This window comes from Bos indicus x Bos taurus, chromosome 7 (genome assembly GCF_003369695.1).
Source record: "Bos indicus x Bos taurus breed Angus x Brahman F1 hybrid chromosome 7, Bos_hybrid_MaternalHap_v2.0, whole genome shotgun sequence".
In the NCBI taxonomy this organism is placed as follows: Eukaryota; Metazoa; Chordata; class Mammalia; order Artiodactyla; family Bovidae; genus Bos; species Bos indicus x Bos taurus.
Genome location: NC_040082.1, coordinates 3,502,961 through 3,522,149, shown reverse-complemented (window position 1 = coordinate 3,522,149; position 19,189 = coordinate 3,502,961). Strand labels below are relative to the sequence as shown.

The 19,189-nt window shown below is 38.4% G+C and overlaps 1 protein-coding gene across 1 annotated transcript in view; it reads right to left on the bottom strand.

The window, feature by feature from the left end:
* The window catches only part of FBXL17 (F-box and leucine rich repeat protein 17), a 523,914-nt gene that overhangs the window by 173,046 nt on the left and 331,679 nt on the right, over nt 1–19,189 (bottom strand). Inside the window, exon 7 of the mRNA XM_027545478.1 lies at nt 9,806–9,882. Within this exon, the coding sequence (XP_027401279.1) occupies nt 9,806–9,882 (77 nt within the window). The remainder of the gene's footprint in view (nt 1–9,805; nt 9,883–19,189) is intronic.

Here is a 19,189-nt window from a genome sequence, read left to right as displayed (position 1 = left end):
GATGCTGCTGGAGGAATGGCACCCACAGACTTGCTCTACAGAGGGTTGTCACAAACCTCCCGTGTGTAAAAACTTCAGTGTCTACAACATGCAATAAAGCTAAGCAAAATAAAATGAGGTGTTCCTGTATATAGAACTAGAAGTTCCTAGTGTGTTGAGAATCCCTAAATGAGGATTCTCTAAAACCCAGGGGGGCTGAACTTGCTGTGTTTATAATGGAAAGGTTGGACTTGTGATGGGAACTAAAATAGGTTTTAGGCTGGAGGAATGAAAGGCAGAAAATGCAGTGATATAAGACTCACAGACATAGAAGATAAATTTCTTTAAAAAGCCCAATTCATTCAAAGAACCAAAGTTCTTCAGAAAAACGAGTGATGCCAGGTCTCCAGCGTGAAATGCACAAGATGAGCCTGGCACATCTTGACATAATGAGTCAGCGTCAAAAGGACAGGGGAACCAACCCAAAGAAGCGTCTACTACCAAAAGAAGGCCAATCTGAGTAACAATTAAAAGAATAACTGCAAGGGATCGTTGAGATTATAATAACACCTACACAAAAATAACAACTCCTCATTGGTCACCTTGGAGAACACTGGAAACCAAATTAGCATTTTTTAAATGGTAAATGAAGAGAAAAAAATCATGTATTATTCCTTCCTTTTCTATATAAATTGAACTCAAGTAAACCAAGAAGTTAATAAAGGAAAGTTGCTCTTAATATAAGGAAATCTTGCTAATAAATGAGAAAGACCGGGTAAGGCTTAATCCTACCAGTATCCATGGGTGTAACAATGTGAGTCTAATTAGTGAATGACAAACAGTAAAATCAATTAGTTTAATGTTTAATTTCTATGTTGCTACAAGTGTTACTATCGTTTTCTAGTGGGAAAACTGGCAGAAGTTTTTGTTTTACTTTATTTTTTCCAAATAAATATCAGATGCCAAGTGTCTTACATAGGCTAATTAACCAGGAAAGAGGGAAGGAGGTTTAGTCAAAAACACAGCTAGGGAGGTAAAATGTCTTAGATCACGTTAAAGGGAAGGGGAGGCCCTGAGGGCCTCGCAGACCCAGTTCACTGCAGCAGGGAGGGTGGGGCCCTGGGCTTTGCCCCGTCTGCTCCTGCTCGCCGAGAACTGTCTCAGCAGATGAGGAGCACTGATGCTAAAGACCCTGACTCCAGGAAAGGCTGAAGGCATGAGGAGAAGGGGGACACCAGAGGATGAGATGGCTGGCTGGCATCACCCACCCAATGGACACGGGTTTGGCTGAACCCGGGAGTTGGTGATGGACAGGGAGGCCTGGCGTGCTGCAGTCCGTGAGGTCACAGAGTCAGACACGACTGAGCGACTGACCGGAACCGATGCTGAAGAGCATAAAGGAGGCAGACAGCAGAGCCATACTGAAGAGGCTCCACCTTCACTCCTCAGAGGACATTCCTGGGAGCGGCTCTCCCGAGCGAAGAGAATTGAGAGGCGCTGACTCAGGTGATGACACTGAGATCCCAGGAACTTCTGAGCTCGGGCTCAAGAAAGAACCTGAAGAAGAGGGCAACCGCTGATGCCTCAGGGAATGGCACAAAACTGTGTGTCTCTAGCAATACCTGTACTTGAAACACTGCTGTGAAATCACGTCACTTAATATTAGCTGGATTGCTTTTAAAGGATCATTTAAATAAAGAAATCATTTCTATAAGAAAAGCTGGGAAATTTAAGAAGTTATCTGCACATAATCCAGTAAACGATTTAGAGGGAGATTATAGTTCCAGTTTTGCTAATTAATGAAAACCTACATAGGCTCGATTTCCTCATCCATTAAAAAAGAGTAATAATATTTATGCTTCCTTCATAAACTTTTGGTAAAAATTTAGAAAGAGTGCAAGAAAAAATGTAACTCATGAAGAATTATATACAACTTTGAAATTAAGAACATTTGCTGGATATGTGAACGCATACTGAGTATCATGAGAGCCTCCACCTCCTGGAGCAGGAGCGCCTACGCACAGAAGGCAACTAACGCTCGGGGTCGGCACAATGAGAGCCTCCACCTCCTGGCGCAGGAGCGCCTACCCACAGAAGGCAGCTAACGCTCGGGGTCGGCACAATGAGAGCCTCCACCTCCTGGCGAAGGAGCGCCTACCCACAGAAGGCAGCTAACACTCAGGGTCAGTACAACAAGCTGTAGTGGGTCAGCACGCTGAACCCACCAAGTTAGTAACTATATAATCAAATCTCACTGGGTAGTTGCTTTTTGATATTGCTTTTTTTATACAAAGATGGAAAAAACACGGTATCATGAATTTCAGTTACATCATTTAAGCTTTGACAACTGGGACAGTCCAACAAAGCTTTCTAGTAATAAATACTCCTAAGCACATCACTGACCTATGACTGGTTATCCAAGAGACTGATTTATTATTGAATCCAGGCTGAGCGCCAAAGAATTGATACTTTCGAACTGTGGTGTGGCAGAAGACTCTTGACAGTCCCTTGGACTGCAAGGAGATCCAACCAGTCCATCCTAAAGGAGATCAGTCCTGAATATTCATTGGAAGGACTGATGTTGAAGCTGAGACTCCAATACTTTGGCTACCTGATGGGAAGAACTGACTCAATGGAAAAGACCCTGATGCTGGGAAAGATTGACAGCAGGAGGAGAAGGAGATGACAGAGGATGAAATGGGTGGATGGCATCACCAACTCAATGGACATGAATGTGAGCAAACTCCGGGAGATAGTGAAGAACAGGGAAGCCTGAAGTGCTGAGTCCATGGGGTCGCGAAGAGTCGGACACGACTTAGTGGTTGAACGACAACACAGTATTATACGGTTACTCACAAATTATGTGAACCTGAGTCTCCACATCTGTAACCTGGAATACCAACAGTCCATATCTAAAACAGGGTGCTCAGGGAATTAAATGAATACATTTAATTAAATGAATGAAAACATCCAATAAATGTTAACTATTCTATTGTTATGAAAATTAACATTTCATTTTCTTTCATTTGAACTGGGTACTTGATTAGTAGTTAGAACCCAAAGTAGTGTTTCCTTTTATATATGTTAAGAGAAGTTGTTACCATGGGAATGGTGAATAAGACAGGAAAAGTCGAAATGAAAATTGGAAGTTACTCTGAATTTTCAACTAGAATATTTTCATAAGGTTTCTTCAAAATTTGCCCGTGTGTGCACGTAATCACTTTGGATGATTTCTGCTCTTTCTTTAGATTAACCAACGCACGTAAACTCACCCATTCCGACACCTGCTCGCGCTCCGAGCCTTCCTTAGGACTGCACCACCTCAAACGCCCTCCCTTCTCCTATCTGTCCTCCACGCCTCCTCCACCGAAGACTTCAGTCTCTTATGGCCCTGTCCTCCAGAGTCCCTACACCTCATAGGGCCTTTTTTTTTTTTTTTTAATTTGACACCATCATGTTGCTCGAAACATTCTCACTGCTTATATCTGCTTTCCCTATGTAAGAGTATATACTTCTCACTCATCTCTGTACACTCTACAGCGCCCAGCCAGCACACAGCCAGTAAACATCTGCTGAATGAAACAAAATTGGAGCCAGCCCAGTACACATCCCAGGATTAGAAAGAAATTTAAACATTATGTAGGTCAATTCCTTACCCCAGTGCTTCCAACTTTCCACCTTCTTTTCAAGAGATTATCTCAGTTTGAATAACTCTTGTAAGAAAGAGCTCTCTACCACTTAAGACATCTGGTTTCAATAAGTCTTAAACATTAGGAAATTGGTTTTTTGTGTGGGCAACGAGAAATCTAGTATTACAGCAGTTATCTTGGTGTTTATTGCAGTCCCCTTTAGATTTACTAATTACTGATGTAATACCGATAATAATCAATAATGACCATATTACAGCACAGTTCAAGGAAAATCAATGCTTAGTCTGAATACTGAAGGGCACTAAGGGTACTAAAGTAGGCACTCTGAGAAAACGGCTTTTCATGTGATTTGGAGCACATTTCTTTTATCTATAGCAGAACTCCTTCATGAGATTAAAGTTAAAAGTTAACTAAAATTAAAATCAAGCTTTCTATTTTAAAAATGCTAATAAGTAATTGAGAAAAGGAAAGTGGAAAAGTAAATATTTCAGTTAACAATTAAGTTGTATATGGAAATTTAGTATTTGGCTATAAAAATTAATAAATTAATTGAATCAACAACATTAGTGTATTTGGAGGTATAAGAAAGTTCAGGGCAAGCATAGAGATTGGTCCATTTGTCTTTTAAATATAAGTTAGAAGACTTCTTAATTAAAAAAACTCTATTACATACAAAGCTAGAGTTGGCCTTTGAATTGGTTATGGGAGACTTTTCTTAAATGTCTTAAGAAGTGCTTCTTTTAATTATAATTCTTAAAAATTATAATTACCAAATTTTTGGTGAAAAATCATGACCATTACTGAAAAGAAAGAAAAAAGACAATAACAGTTGTTAAGTACAAAAGTAGACATACAAATCCAACGGTGAGGAACTCCAGGAATAAAAGAATTACAAGTGAAGAGAAATGACTTTTAAGATGGGCACACAAACAAGGAGAATTTGCAACAAAAGAAGATTTAGCATTTTAGTATTATTTTGTTAGAATCAGTAAAAGCTATCTATATTTAAATGATAGAATGGAGAGAAAATGTGAATAGTCAACAGGAAACAATAAGGCATTCTTTTTGACTTGCAAATCTATTTTCTAAAGTTTGTCTCTGTCACTTTACAACTATTAGAGTCATTCCTGCTGACAAAAGGAGTCGAATCTTACCCCATAATCTTGGAGTAGTCTGAATTACAATTTGAAAATGAAACAAAACATAAAAGAAAAAACACAAGAATTTAATTTTAAATGGAACATCACTGTATGTAATGCATACCTAATAATATGAAAAATAAGATGGCATAAGAAAGGACCAAACTATCTCTCACGTAAAGATTTTCTTCTTGAATCAGCACTGGTTTGGCAAGAAAAAAACAGAAAAATTAACACTCCGATACTAGTGCAACCCAGAATGCTTGTTGGGAGCTCTTTTTGTTCCTTTAGGCTGCTTATTTTGATCATGTATCCAGGATCTAATTTGGGTTAACTCATAGCTGAAGAGGTCTGGTATCCCAGGAAAAGGTAGTGAACGTACCACCTATTAACCTTTCCAGAGCGCTAGAAGGTCAGCAAGGCTGGGGTGAGGCGAGGCTTAGACCCGGGCGGAGACGAAGGGCAGCGGGCGCTCCCGGCCACTTCTCTTGTCCAGGAGGAGGAGGCGCATGACCGTTTTTCCTTTCCTCCTTCTGGAATCAGCAGGCGGCGCTGTGCTCCGGGCCGCGCAGGACTGAAGGCCCGGGCGCACACACAGCAGCAGGCCGCTCGAGCACCGGCCCGCACACAGCAGGCACTGAGGCAGTGTCTGTGGACAGGATGCATATACACATCGTGTCCGTCGCGCGGCAGGCCAGCTGAAACGGCATCTCACGTGATAATCGCGGGAACACCGACCTGCTTTTCTGGGAGGTGACTTTGGCCCAGAGTAACCCAAAAGCTTCCGCGGCAGGCCTGCGGTTGGGCTCTCAATCCCGGAGCAGGCAGAGGGCCGGGCGAGCACAGGAGGGGCGGCCAAGGGCTGTCCTGGGGGCAGCAGGGACCCTGGAGGCCCCAGACGGCGAGGTCAGAAGTTGAGTGTTTCCAGTCCTCTTTAATTAAAAGGTTATTTGACAACTTGAGACAGGAAGCAAAAAGATATCCCTTAGAGTGCATTTGCAGTGCTCTCAGGAGTGCTGAAGTCAAAGGAAATGTGCTAACAACCCACAAACCAGGGTCCTTTTTACATCTGCTCCCTGACACGGGGTCACACTGGTGACCTCCACTGTCAAGACTGGAACTGAGAGAAGGGTTTTCTTCATCCATCTCGTTTATTAGACCATAGGGTCTCCGCCTTACTGCCCAAGACTGGCTCTGACCTCCGCAGGCATGAATGATACACGCTGACTTCTCCTGTTCCCGCTAATCCTAAGGACATACCTTTCTGAAGGAGGAGAATATTTCAACAGAAAAGTATTTGAAGGCAAGCGGAAAGGCAGGTTGGAAATTCTTCAATGACAAATTATTATAAGAACAAAAAAAAAGCATAAGGGGAGCCAAATTAGCCAAACAAAAATGAAGGTAATCCAGAGAAAGCAAAGGGAAGACGCCTAAGACAGGGAGACAAAGATTTTCAACTTTCTGGTGCATCTTTCTTTTCATTCCCTACAAAGAACAATATGGTTTAGACAGCTCACGTGTGGCAGCCAGTTAGGCATGTGTGGACTAATAAAGGTCAAACTTATAAAGAACGATTCCCACAAACAGAAAGCCACCCTTGGAGGAGGAAGAGGCCTGATTCTTCTTCAGAAAAACAGAGAGTTCTTACAATTCTAGAGTTGGAAGAACTGCTAGTTAGTGAGTGCCCACTACGCCACCAGGCCAAACACAGACGCTTCTTATCCGTTTTCACCACCTCTCGTGGCCTGCACTGTCATGCGCTTAACAGACGACTAGCTCGAAGCTTAAGCAACTTAGTCCAGATCATTAAAGAAAGGTGAGACAAATTCTAACCTCACTCCCTGACACCTTAGTTTGAAATTTTTCCCGTGATAACAGCCCATAACATTTATTTGTTTAGTGACAGAAGAGTGACAGTATTATCTTGTCTTTAGGGAGCAATTCCCCAAGACTGTATTTTCCATTCAGCTGTGCCTGAATTATTGATTTGTTTATGATTGTTATCCTTTACCATAAAGATCTATGTTCAATCTGGGGAATAGGAAGCCTATTAGAATGATACTTTCCTGCACAATAAGTATATCATATATCAATTAAAATGAACATAACTGCCTACCAGCCTGGCCAGGTGTCGCTAAGTACTAAAATACCACATTCAACACCTGTGAGAATCTCGACAAAAATTACAAATGATAAGCCAGGCGAGCTGCTGTTTCTGAATTGATGCAATCTGCAAAGAACTTCAAAAATCTCAGGATACTGTACTGGGAGCATGTACAAACACACCAAGGGGAAAGGAGGTGAGGAGGAGACTGGCTGGAATATGTGCAAACCAACAGGAAGGAGAATTAGGGTAGTCTCTTGAAGGATGAGATTCCCCTGGTATCAGGCACATCAAATTGTACTATTTCTAAGTAGCTTCAAAAAAAAAAAAAATCCTACAGAATATATATTCAGTTAAAGAAGAAAAACAGCATCTGCTTTTCTTTCTTAAAATTTATAATTAACACAGGGCAAAGGATCACACCCTCCCCTAGTAGAGCAGTTACTTCCAAAAACATGCCGTTTCTCTGGTTACAATGAATAATCATTTCTGCTGTCTTTTTGACAAAACTGTGCATGTGTTATTGGCAGGGTACAAGGAGGAAGGGAGATGAGCTGAATGTTCAGTACTTTTTTTAAATTTTACAATCAAGTAGCAATTATGGCACAATCTCATAAACTATTGACCTTTACCCTTCTACCTCAACCGTGCCCCAACATTTTGAAGAACAGAACGGATGCACAGAGGCTTTCACCACAAATCCTCTGAGGACCTAAAACCCCAGGGAGAAGGAAGGGAGACAAGCTGGGCAGAGGGCTTGAGAGCTGGAGGGTATGAAAAAAAAACCATGATAGATTTCTCCATGGAGGGAGACAATCCTCAAAATTTTCACTTCTAGTTTCTCTCAACTAGACTAGGTCAGTGGTTCTCAATTTTGGCTGACATTGACATCATCTAGGCACATTTTATTGCCTGGGCACCACCTCCTAGAAATTTTGAAATCCCTGTGTAAGATTCAAGCACCATGATGCTTTACAACTTCCCCAGGTGATCCTAACCTGCAGAGGGGGTTGACAAGAGCTGACCTAAATAATTCAGAGAGATGGATAAAGGCAGACCACATGGGCAAAGGATTAACACAATTTTCACCTCACCAGGAGGAAAAAACAAAACCTAAAATCTCAGAACACCAGAACAAGAGAACATCACTGAACAATAGCAGTAAACAATAACAATACATAATAGCAACAGCAACAACAAAGGCCTCTCCCAAGGCCTTCCTTCCAGGAAAGAAAAGGAGGTCGAAGAATCGTGTGTGAGTCTTCCCTCTGTCCCTCTCCTGCAGGAAAGTAAGTTCGCTCAGCAGTACACACTGCGCTCTCATTAGACAGGTACACGCGGGAGCAAGAAGTCAGTTTACATGGGAGGAGACAGCCTCAGAGACATGAGGGAACTTCCCGAAGGCCAAGGCACAAAGACCGAACTTGATTCCACATCTGTCCCAGGTCTAAAGCGTTTCCTCTTTTCCATAACTTCCGGAACATTTGTTCGCACTGGCTAACTTACTGGTACTGCGACAAAGTGTAATTTTAGGAAAAGTTTCCATTGCGGGCCTTGAAGGGTCCATTCTAAAGAACTTAGTCCACCCTTCTCCTGGCAATTAGTAAGACTGGAGAGGCAGGTAGGGGACTACTGGTAAAGGATTTTGAATGCCAAGTAAAGCGTTTGGAATGAATGAATGTACTAGTTAATTACCAAATCTACAGGTATTGAGGATCTGCCCGGTTTGGGGCAGAGAGAACACTCTAAGGTCTAGACAAAAGGGAGGCATTGAAAGTTTTAGATACCGTATCTTAGAGGCACTCTACTATGCCAAACCAGAAAACAAACTACAAGCAAAAAGAAAACACCAAAACACTCCTTTCTCATGGTATAATTACGAAAAAAGACAATAACCCAGAAACAGTATGGATAAATCCATGTAAGAAATTTACCATTCTCAAAAAATAAACTCTGAAAAGAAATTAGGGTTATCTTTAAGCCAAATCCTTTATGTTACTTTTTTATTTTTTTGTTATAGCTTTCATGGAGTTTTTCCAAAGGATGAATTTAGTAGCTGATAAAATACAACTCTCCCATCCAGGCCAGTATGATATCTTAGGATTGGAGTCAATTATCAGCATATGTTGGATTAACAGTTAAAAAAAAACCAATATAATGAATTATTAGTTTCCTTCAAGGTAGAAATCATATTCTCCAATGTAAAGAAACAAATTTAAAAATCAGAAAAGAGAAATGGAAATCATTTAAAAACATCTAGTTAAAACTCTGTATTTAGATTAAATATGCAAATTAATAGTAAAAAATATTTATAATGCACTGAACAAAAGAGGAATGCCTAGGTGGGTTATTTTATTACTCCAATAGGACAATTTCATACTTTTCATATTTTTATATAATAACTTGCTTTTCTCCACTTGAAAGGAATATTTAAAATTAACATATTTAAACTTTTACAAACAAATGTATACCTTTTACTTCCTATATATCTAAACTTCCTATTGGAAGTTTCCAATGTTTTAAAGAATTTAAGGCATTAAGAAGGCTGGCATTTGGAATGTGAGCAAGCGTGCATTCGACATGACATAAATTAAGCAAATCAACACAATAATTACTTTATATTATATCAAATATTTCATTATCCTAATATTTTCATCATATAGAAATTTTAGCCATACTTTTTAATTCTATGTGATTATGCAAGTACATATATGATTTCATGTGGTGACAAAACTGATATATATATATTCATTTTACTCTGGTTCTAATTTCAAGATTTCTTGATTTGGGGCAGTATGATCAGAGTTTGCCTCAGTAAAGATATAGCTCAGTGTCTATGAGATAGTAGCTTTTGATTTTTTTTAAAAAAAGCTTTCAAAGATCTTGTACCTTTTTATTCTTGAAGACGATTAGGACAATGGCTCATTACATACCATAATCTGTGATTTTACAGGACACCAAATACAGCTCTTTCAGGTTTTGTCCTTCCTTTGCGATGACCTCCACACACCTGAAACACACACAAGAAAGTGGCGAGTTACACTAATGTGTTTCAAGTTAAATTAGCAAGAGTTTGGCCACGACTGTAACAGGAAGAGGCCAGCGTCTGATGAATGCCACAGCTCTCTTCTTTCCACAAACCGCTTTCAAGGTGTTTTGGGAAAAGGTATTATATTCCCCGCTTTTTAAACTCAAGTGCTTTAATACTTAAATGACCTTAATTAAATACATTTATGACTAGTGCATCTTGTAAAGCTAAACTGATGAAAAAGAGATATTCCTCTAACAGCACTGTTACATTTGGTAATAAAAGATTAGTAAACATATGCTATATAATGAATATTTATCAATTACATTAAAAAAAGTAATGAAACTATGAAACATGGATGCTCATTATAAGGGATTCCCTGGTAGCTCAGCTGGTAAAGAATCCACTAGCAATGCAGGAGATCCCAGTTCGATTCCTGCGAAGGGAACTGGCTCATTATAAGTGAATGTAATATTGCTCATGGTTTAATTTTTAATGGTGGAGTTTGATCACACTGATATACATTTGTGAAATTTTATTCAACATAAAAATGTTTTAAAAATCTGTGACACTGATTAAAGAAGAATATTAAAATATTTTCCCTAGTTTTACTATTAATGTTTTAGATGAATTGTTGCATATATACAGGCCATTTAAATAATATAGATATGTAAGATTTAAAGTCTCTTCTGGTTTCATTTCAGTTAAAATTTTGAGCGGTGCACCCTGCTCTAATGTCCACAGTGGAACATGTAACACAAAACTCAATGAACTTTATAAACAATGATTAAAAACACTATCTATCTGATGATTCAGTCCCCTGTAATATCAGAAAACCCTGTACAATCAAACTGACACATAAGCATGTGCGTCCTTCAATGCAGTCCCAGTTTTAATCTTTATAAACAACAGTTAAGTAAAAGGGTAAAAGCAAAAAGAGTCATTAACCTTTTCTAGGAAGTTAAGGATCAAGTAATTTGATACCTATGTGTATAATCCATCAAAAAATTACTGAGTATCCATCTCTGTCTTTCAGATATTTTATTTGCTGTCTGGCTTATTTGTAGGTATCTTCATAAAATGTCAGGAAATTTTATACAATTTTACTTCACATAATTCATTACTGAAGGTTAAATTAGTTATAGAGAAGACCTATTTTTCTTTTAAAAATATTTTTATAGAATATTGTCTTAATAGAATGATAAACATTTCTAAGTTCCTCAGACTAACTGAATAAACATTTTTTTTGGCTATTAAAAAAAAAAAAGATTTATTATAAAAAATGGGTAAGCTGTTCCATGGTTACAATAGAAAACTTAAAACAGTAACAATGTAATTATGATTGATATAGCTTATTATGAAGGGAAATTTTTAAACCTAATTCTACATCATTTGACTTTAATGTAATATTTGAATAAAGTCTTAAAAAAGAAAAATAAAAGCAGAAATGAAACTAACTACAGGCAACAATCATGTTTTACATATGACTTTAAAAACTGATTTTCATATCCTAAGGATAAAAATAAAGGCCCTGCTTGGTTATAATACCATAAACAGTTAATTTAAAAAGTCTACTTTCTGCCACGCATAGCTCTCTGTCCGTCTCCATCACCTTCCAAAAAAGTTAGCAGATCCAACATGTTGTATGACCACAAAATGAAACATTAGTGCAGAAATGTGTTCCCATCATTTATTTTGTTTTCACGGTCTTTTCAAATAGTTCAAAACACCTGATTATGGAAAAAAAATCTAAACAAACACAATGTCCTATCTGTGTTCTCAGCAGCTGATCCTGTATCAGATATGCTACGAGCACACGTGACCATAACAGACACACAGGGCAGACTACAGACGGCAAATAACACAAATTGATTTCCCTGTACAAGCCAGATCAAATGCTATTTCATAGGCAACAAGAACTGGTATTCACATAAAATAAGATAATCAATCACTGGATAGAAACTGTCCTAAAAATGATGAAAGGCCACGAGCATCAGGTTTCCTCCCTATGTGAGAGAGAAAAGTTATTATGAATAGATAACACAAATATATTTAGCTTACTCAAGAGGCAACAGCCAAGAGAAAACACATGATTAAGAAATAAAGAGTATATATGTTTCAGAGAAATATAAGAGAAGAGCATTTTACTTTTACAAAGGATCACATAGGATTTTTGCTCTGTTTTAAAAAGTTCAGCTACATAAGGTTTTCCAAATACTTTTAATTATCCTGTAATCACAACCAGTGCTAAAAGTTATGTGCAACATAAAGCTGTTCCTCAAAAAGGAATTCATAGAGGGAAAACAAAATTTTCCTTGGAAGATTTTTAGCAAAATTTGTTATTTTTTAAATTAAATATCACATATTTCACAGATGTGATCTTTGAGAAGTCCCAAGTTCTTGTGAACCTGGACTGAAGCTCAGTATCATACTAACAGCAAATTGATGGTTCAAATAAATAGGTAAAATAGCTATTTTTTTTGACAGTTGGAAATGGAAGTGGTTCATGTTATCCTGTTAGTGCAAACTGGTGGAAAATGGAACCCCACGTCTGGTTCCTGGCTAGTGTCTGAAGTGAAGGGTACTTGCTCGGTCGTGTCCGACTCTTCACAACCCCATGGACTGTAGCTAACCAGGCTCCTCTGTCCATGGGATTCTCCAGGCAAGAATACTGGAGTGGAGTGCCATTCCCTTCTCCAGGGAATCTTCCCGACTCAGGAGTCAAACTGGGGTCTCCTACATTGCAGGCGGATTCTTTACCCTGAGTCAGCAGGGAAGCCCAGTCATGCTCTTTAGTCAGGACTTAACATCAGAGCATTTCCCAGCTCACTGTATAGACTGTATGCAGGCAACAAAAAAAGGAGACAAAGCTTTAGTAATTACTTAAACATTCTGACTACAGGTATTCATGTAAATTTTAAGAGGTGTTTAAAATGATACCAAAAAGAGAGAGAAATGTTTGCAAAGTCACAGTCTGTGTGCAGGAACACAAAAGAACCAAAGACCACGTTTAAAACCTTTGCTTCACAATCCCCTTGCCTATTCACAGATAATGAAAAGGAGAATATTCATTAATCTCAGTGATAAATCATAGTTTGTCCCCAGGGGTAAGCCATGAATTCCTAAACTCAGAATTCAGAATTCAAAATCTGCCCACTCACCCATCCCGTCCCTGCCCTCCCTAAGGATGAACCTCAGAATACCACATGACCACCATTCTCTATGGGTCAATGCATTCAAAGACCCTACTACATGCACGACAACCCAAGGAATTATAAAACTTGGGGAAAGAACAAGGTCCTTCGAGAAAGGAATAATCTCTAACATTACCAAGAAAAATTCCTAATATAGGAATATGCCAAGTGGAAGATGCAGAAGAGTATCAAATACCGTTAAAGGAGCCCGTGAACATCAAACACGAGCCTACTAAACCATCTCCCTGAGTTCTGAGAAGTAAGAGAAGGCACGTCTTAACAAGAATGAATGAAGAATGGGAAGACGTACATTCTGTTCTCAGCTCCACGAACCACAGACACCCCTATCTTCTTCAGAGTCCCACAGTACCGTTCTTCGTAAAAATGAGGGCCTCTCTGAGAAGCTTCTCCAATCAAACGTCCTAGGTTCATTTACATACATTTTAGCTCCTTCTGAATTGCCTCCTCTCAGATTATTTTCTTGCTTTTACGTTTTGGCAGGGTTCTGAATAGAATAAAAAAATTGCACCCATTGTAAATTCTTGAGTAACAGCTGTTGAGTACATATATATATAAACTCTGTTAGAATACTGAAAAGGGCCAGAAAACCTGCTCCCAACTACCCAAAGAACTCAGAATAATTTTTTATAATAATGTGATTTTATGCTCACTTGCTTTTGATAATGTTCTAAAATACACTTGAAACATTTGATGAAATATGAAAAACAACAAAAAGGTTACTTTTGTGAGCAATATAGGTTTTTCCTTAAAAGAAGAGAAGGCATTACTTAGTTTCAGGAAAACGCTGTCTTCTTAGCAATAGATTCTTAATCACCTGATTTATGTGAAGGGTAAAGGTTAATGAATTAAGCTGTGTAAGCTTCAAAACTATCAAAGGAATTCAAAAGAGCCTCGAATTATGGAAAACAATGGCCCATTCTACATACATACCAAATTTTTATGTTTTTTGTCTCCCACTCAAAAGCTGGAACGTGGCATTAGTGACAATTGGAAAGAACTAATGAGGAAATATGACTACGCTGCTTGCAAGAGGAGCGTCCTAGGAGACCTTGTTACTGTTTGTGATGTGCTTCACATCCAAAAGAAGCTAATTGGAGCTGCCAGACACTGGTTTGCAAATCTCACTTTAAAGGACAGGCTCAATCACCTCAGAGGTGTGAAAAGAAATGTCCCCATTAGAGATGCATTAGCATGTGGCTTGGTGAATTTCTAAGTAAACTTTAGGATGTTCTTTCCTAAGTCACTTTTATATTTGAATAATAGACATATCTGCAAGCAGAAGAAAAAATGCAACAAGACAAAAACCACCCTACGGATTAAAACAAAAAGCACGAATAGCGCTGTAAAGCCATTGGCGAGTAAGTGCGACAGGGAGCTAGGTAAGCTTCAAGCTGAATAAACATGTAGATCAAACCTGGAAACTCCTGAAATGCAAACACATCAAAAAGCGATCTATTTGGGGGCTTCAGAAATAGAACTCCAGTTTCATCATTTCCTGAAACTAGACAAGCCAACAAGCCACCCTGGATTATATTTACTGTGAGTGGGGCAGCAGACGAGGCTGCAACACACACACAAACAAAAGAAAAAGGAATAAAAAGGAGGCACGAAATCTAAAAAGAGAAACAGGGGAGTGAACCTGGTCCAATTCTGTGCTATGAAGCTCGTCCCAACTCACTCACATACGGGTCGTTTAAACGGTAGCAGAGGTCACCAAAACACAATTTGGCATCTTACACAAAGAATAATGATATTTGATTGATTTTTTCTAAAGCCTCAAATCAAGTTTTACTGGGGAATAATCCAATCTCAGTGCAGTGAATGAATGGGCATGATTTACAGGTATATCCTGCTTTCAGAATGTGTATGATATAAAATATTTCTATGTTAAAGAAGATAAATTTACAGTTAAACATTTACAAGATGAATCAATTCAAGAATTAACAAATAGTACCTTTCTACTTATATGTGAATATAATTTCATTTATAAACATTCCATTAACAGGCACATTTTCCAGTAACACAACACCTTAACTTTACGGAGCACGAAATGGTTATTTTATCTTTAAAGAAATGCACATAAGGACAAATGGAAGACTATTTTGGGAAAGTGACACATGGCGTCAAGTGGTGCGCTGAGTACCCTTTGTATTTTATGGTACACTTTCTTGTAAATGTCCTTCTGTTTTATCCTTTAACAGCACAGTATCAGATATATATTTAAGTCAATTTTTCATACAAACATCTAAAGATAATCTCACAGAAGAGACGTTTATTGCAAGAGAGATTTTTTTTTTTAAAGCTGACTTGCAATTAAAACACTAAAGCGTTTGCTCAAAACACATTCCTAATATACCTTAGGGGCGAAGACTGGGAGCCACATGAAAAATGTCACCAGCTCACCAGTTACAACAATTATCTTGGGATATTCATTAAGTTCTCACTTACCAAATGTTATTCTCTGGAAAGCCAGTATCTGATTAGTGAATCTAAGATTAATTTAGAAATTTGCTATTTAAACAGTGGAAAACTGATGCCTATTTGGTCACACAGAGACAGTGAAAGGTTACAAAATGAGGAGAGTAGTTTGCTTGTTTTTAATTACCACAGTAAGCAGCCTGTAAACTGAAATGTTACTGCAGTGTTAAGTTCTATGGGTCTGCAACTCTGCTGAAAGAGGTGCTGTTGCGCCTGAGAAGGGGGCACAGCAGATGCCGACACCTGCAGGCCCTTTCTGGGCCACTCTTCTCCAGCCACTCCCAGCATCGGGAAGGTTTCCTAACTGGAGAGTAAGAGCCCAGGAGACAGCACTGAAAGAGGAGCAGTAAGACAACTAAAGAATACTTCTAACATATTGAGGAGTGACCATCACAAACCAGCTCTTACGGGACTATTTTGTTTCCTCATTTATATAGCAAGACATGTTTAATGTAATAGGAATGTGTCCAGAGAACTTCAAAAATGTTTTTCAAATAGAATAAAGCCTGTTTTTTTTTTTTTAAAAGCACATTGTCCTTAAGCTGCTGAGAAACAAAATGGTTAAACGTCTTCCCAAAGCAAGAGGGTGGGGGAGAGGGAAGCAAACTAACACATTTGGATAAACTTGGCTCTGGCTTTAATACTTCAGATCCACTCATCCAAACGTCTTGTTTTTAATTTTAGTCATTGTTCCATCCTTTAACTGCAGCTACACTAGACCTTTATATAATAACTCAAGCTAACTTTTTCTAAGCATGCCTCCAAATATTCAAGAAGCAGAAAAAAATTTCTAAGTACTTACCTATTTATTTCAACAAGGTTTTATTAAGTGCAAACTATGTGATAGAAATGTTAAAAGATCTAATCAGAAAGCCGCATGATTATAAAATGATGGACATAATACTTATAACCTTGATAGATCAACTACTATTTATTTTTGCTGCTATGGCTGATATTAATGTTCATCCCCAGCAGCAGAAAAACCTTATCACTATCTCTGTATCTACTGAAAATCAAGTGGAAAGAGTCATATTTCAGGACTGAAGGAAATGTTAGAAGCAAAGGGGAAACTTTAAAGGTAAGGTTTCCTAATTCAGCAGTTTAGTCATTCCTCGATGGGGGGAAAAATGCATTTACTTTAAAATGAGAAAAGTTAAGAGATCTCCTCCATCCTTAAAGGTTTTTGAGTTTCCATGAATTTACAGCCAATATCTCTGGGGGAGTTTGGGCACAATGTTCATACAGTTAAAACTGGTGCTATGTTTATGGTATTCTGGCATATTTTAAGATAAAGGATGGAAGAGAAGATTGTATTCTCCTATATGTTACAAACATTTACTGTGTGGAAGCAAAAGCCCGGGCCTTAAAAAGAAAACAGGAATGTAAAAACTATAGTTTTTATAGGTTAAACTATGGTTAGTCCAGTTCAGTGGCCTGTGGTTCATTAGAGGCCATTCCTTTTCTGAAAAGAAGACAGGCAAAATTCTGGCAAGTTCCAACTCCTACCTGCCTCCTGCAACAATAAATAAGAACGTCAGTGGTAAAGCTAGAAATATTCCAGAGAGACTTGCTAGGCTTCCAAACGGCTAATATGAAATTTAGACGGAATATAAAACATTCAGTGGATAATCTCCCTGCCCGTCTCCACCTCCATCGCCCTTACTGCTTTCACTACTGATGAGAAAGCCTCAATTCCACAAACATTAAGCGCACCTTTAATTTAAAATGAAGAAGACAAAATTATTTGCGTGGACTATAAGAGTATTCTGAAGATGCGATTTTAGGCATCATTCAGGAAAGAGTTAAATACTTCCTTACCAGAAGATGCCACAAGGCTTTGTAGTGACTAATTGCCTCTTTAACCTCTGCACTCGGGGAGCTGGCCTGCACTTCAATACCAGTTTTGTGATAGAGCCAAAGACTGATGTTCAACACAGACCTCCTATGACCTGTGTAGCCCTGGAGTCAACTCGGACAAGATGCTGACAAAAGGTCTCCTTCTCACTTGGGAAGGCACAGAATCCCTTTTTGGATCAGCCAAATTCCCAGAAGACTGAGACAAAGCAGGTAAAGACTGTTTGGAAGATAAAGAATGGTTTTACTGCTCCTGACAATATTTCCCAACCTTCCAATGTACCACTCAAAATTCTGTTTGAGAAAATGGTTTTAGTAATATGAAAAAAATACATATTTACTTTAAAATGCAATGAAGAGGGTACCTAACTGGATATCTTTGAAAGCTTACATCATTAGATAGCTGTAGGAAGACTCAAAGAAGGCAGGTTAAGCTTCTCCCTTACAACTGTTTCCCACGTGCTTTAAGCATTCATACTCGGGAAGTCTGTACCTTGTCCTTAATGTTTAAGCTTAGCAAATTTCTGGCCCGATCAAAAGCCAATAAAATAACTGTATAGTTAATTTAAGTACAATTAGAGAAAACTAATTAATCCTGCAATTTGGGAGAAGAAAATGGTGAAGGCTTCTTCTTAGTTTCTGACAAAGAAGGTATGAGGAAGGAGTTCTGGGCTAGGGGAGTGGGAGTAAAGTTACCAAATATTCACTCAGAGACCAAGGGAAAGACCACGTAGCCTTGATGAAGACAAGGGCACTACATCAATTGGACTTTATTGATGCTTAGCTGCACTGAACTCTGAACCCTTTGAGGCTTAAATCCCATCAGCGCTGAATTCGTAAAACCTACTTCCAAAGCTCTGGGACGGCCACTGCTTTATTCCTATTTTCTTCCGTATCATTACATACTGACGCGATGTCAGGAGTGAAATAAGCTTTGTTGTAAGATTCACGGGGAGGAAGCAGTGGATCACGTTTAGAGCTTTTGGTGATCATGTTTACACAGAGAGACAACTTTCTCACTTAGAAAAAGAAACAACATTTACACTTCTTTAAAAATAAAAAAGAAACAATTCCCGTCTTTCTACAAATGACACTAAGAGGTATTAACCTAGAACCCTCTCATGAAAAGTTTACATGTTTAATCCCCAAAATGACGATTGATTTCTGTTCATTTTTACTTATCTAAAGGATAAGAGAAACAAAGTCCTCCCCATTTCCTTCTCAAATAATATTCAGCTAAATACAACAGAATGAGATTTTTAAATTCCAGAGGAAGCCTACTGAACCTTAGTTTTACTTGCCCACTTCAATGATTCTTGAATAAATCACAGTCCATTTGCCTGTAAAATATACTTCTAGACAATTCTTTCTTAATGCTTTAATTTATCCATCAATGACAACAACTAATTATCAACAATTTAATTTATATTCAAAGTAGTATAGTGTAATATAGATGCACACATGTATATAAACACTTATAAATACAATTCTTAATATATCATTTTTTCCATTCCCAATTAACAAATATCTCATTGCTATAAATGCACTTCTTGAAGGAATTTTAGCAGCCTAGCCCCTGAAGTGCTGTGATCACTAAAATTCAGATTGCTTTGCTTGGACTAGTCCTCAGTCTGTTCCGTACGGAGGGAAAACACATCTCTCTGCTCTTGGAGAAAGTGGTGGGAAGCTGGTGAAACCAGTGCTGAGACTGATGGGAACCCGAAGGGGAAGCATCACCCGCT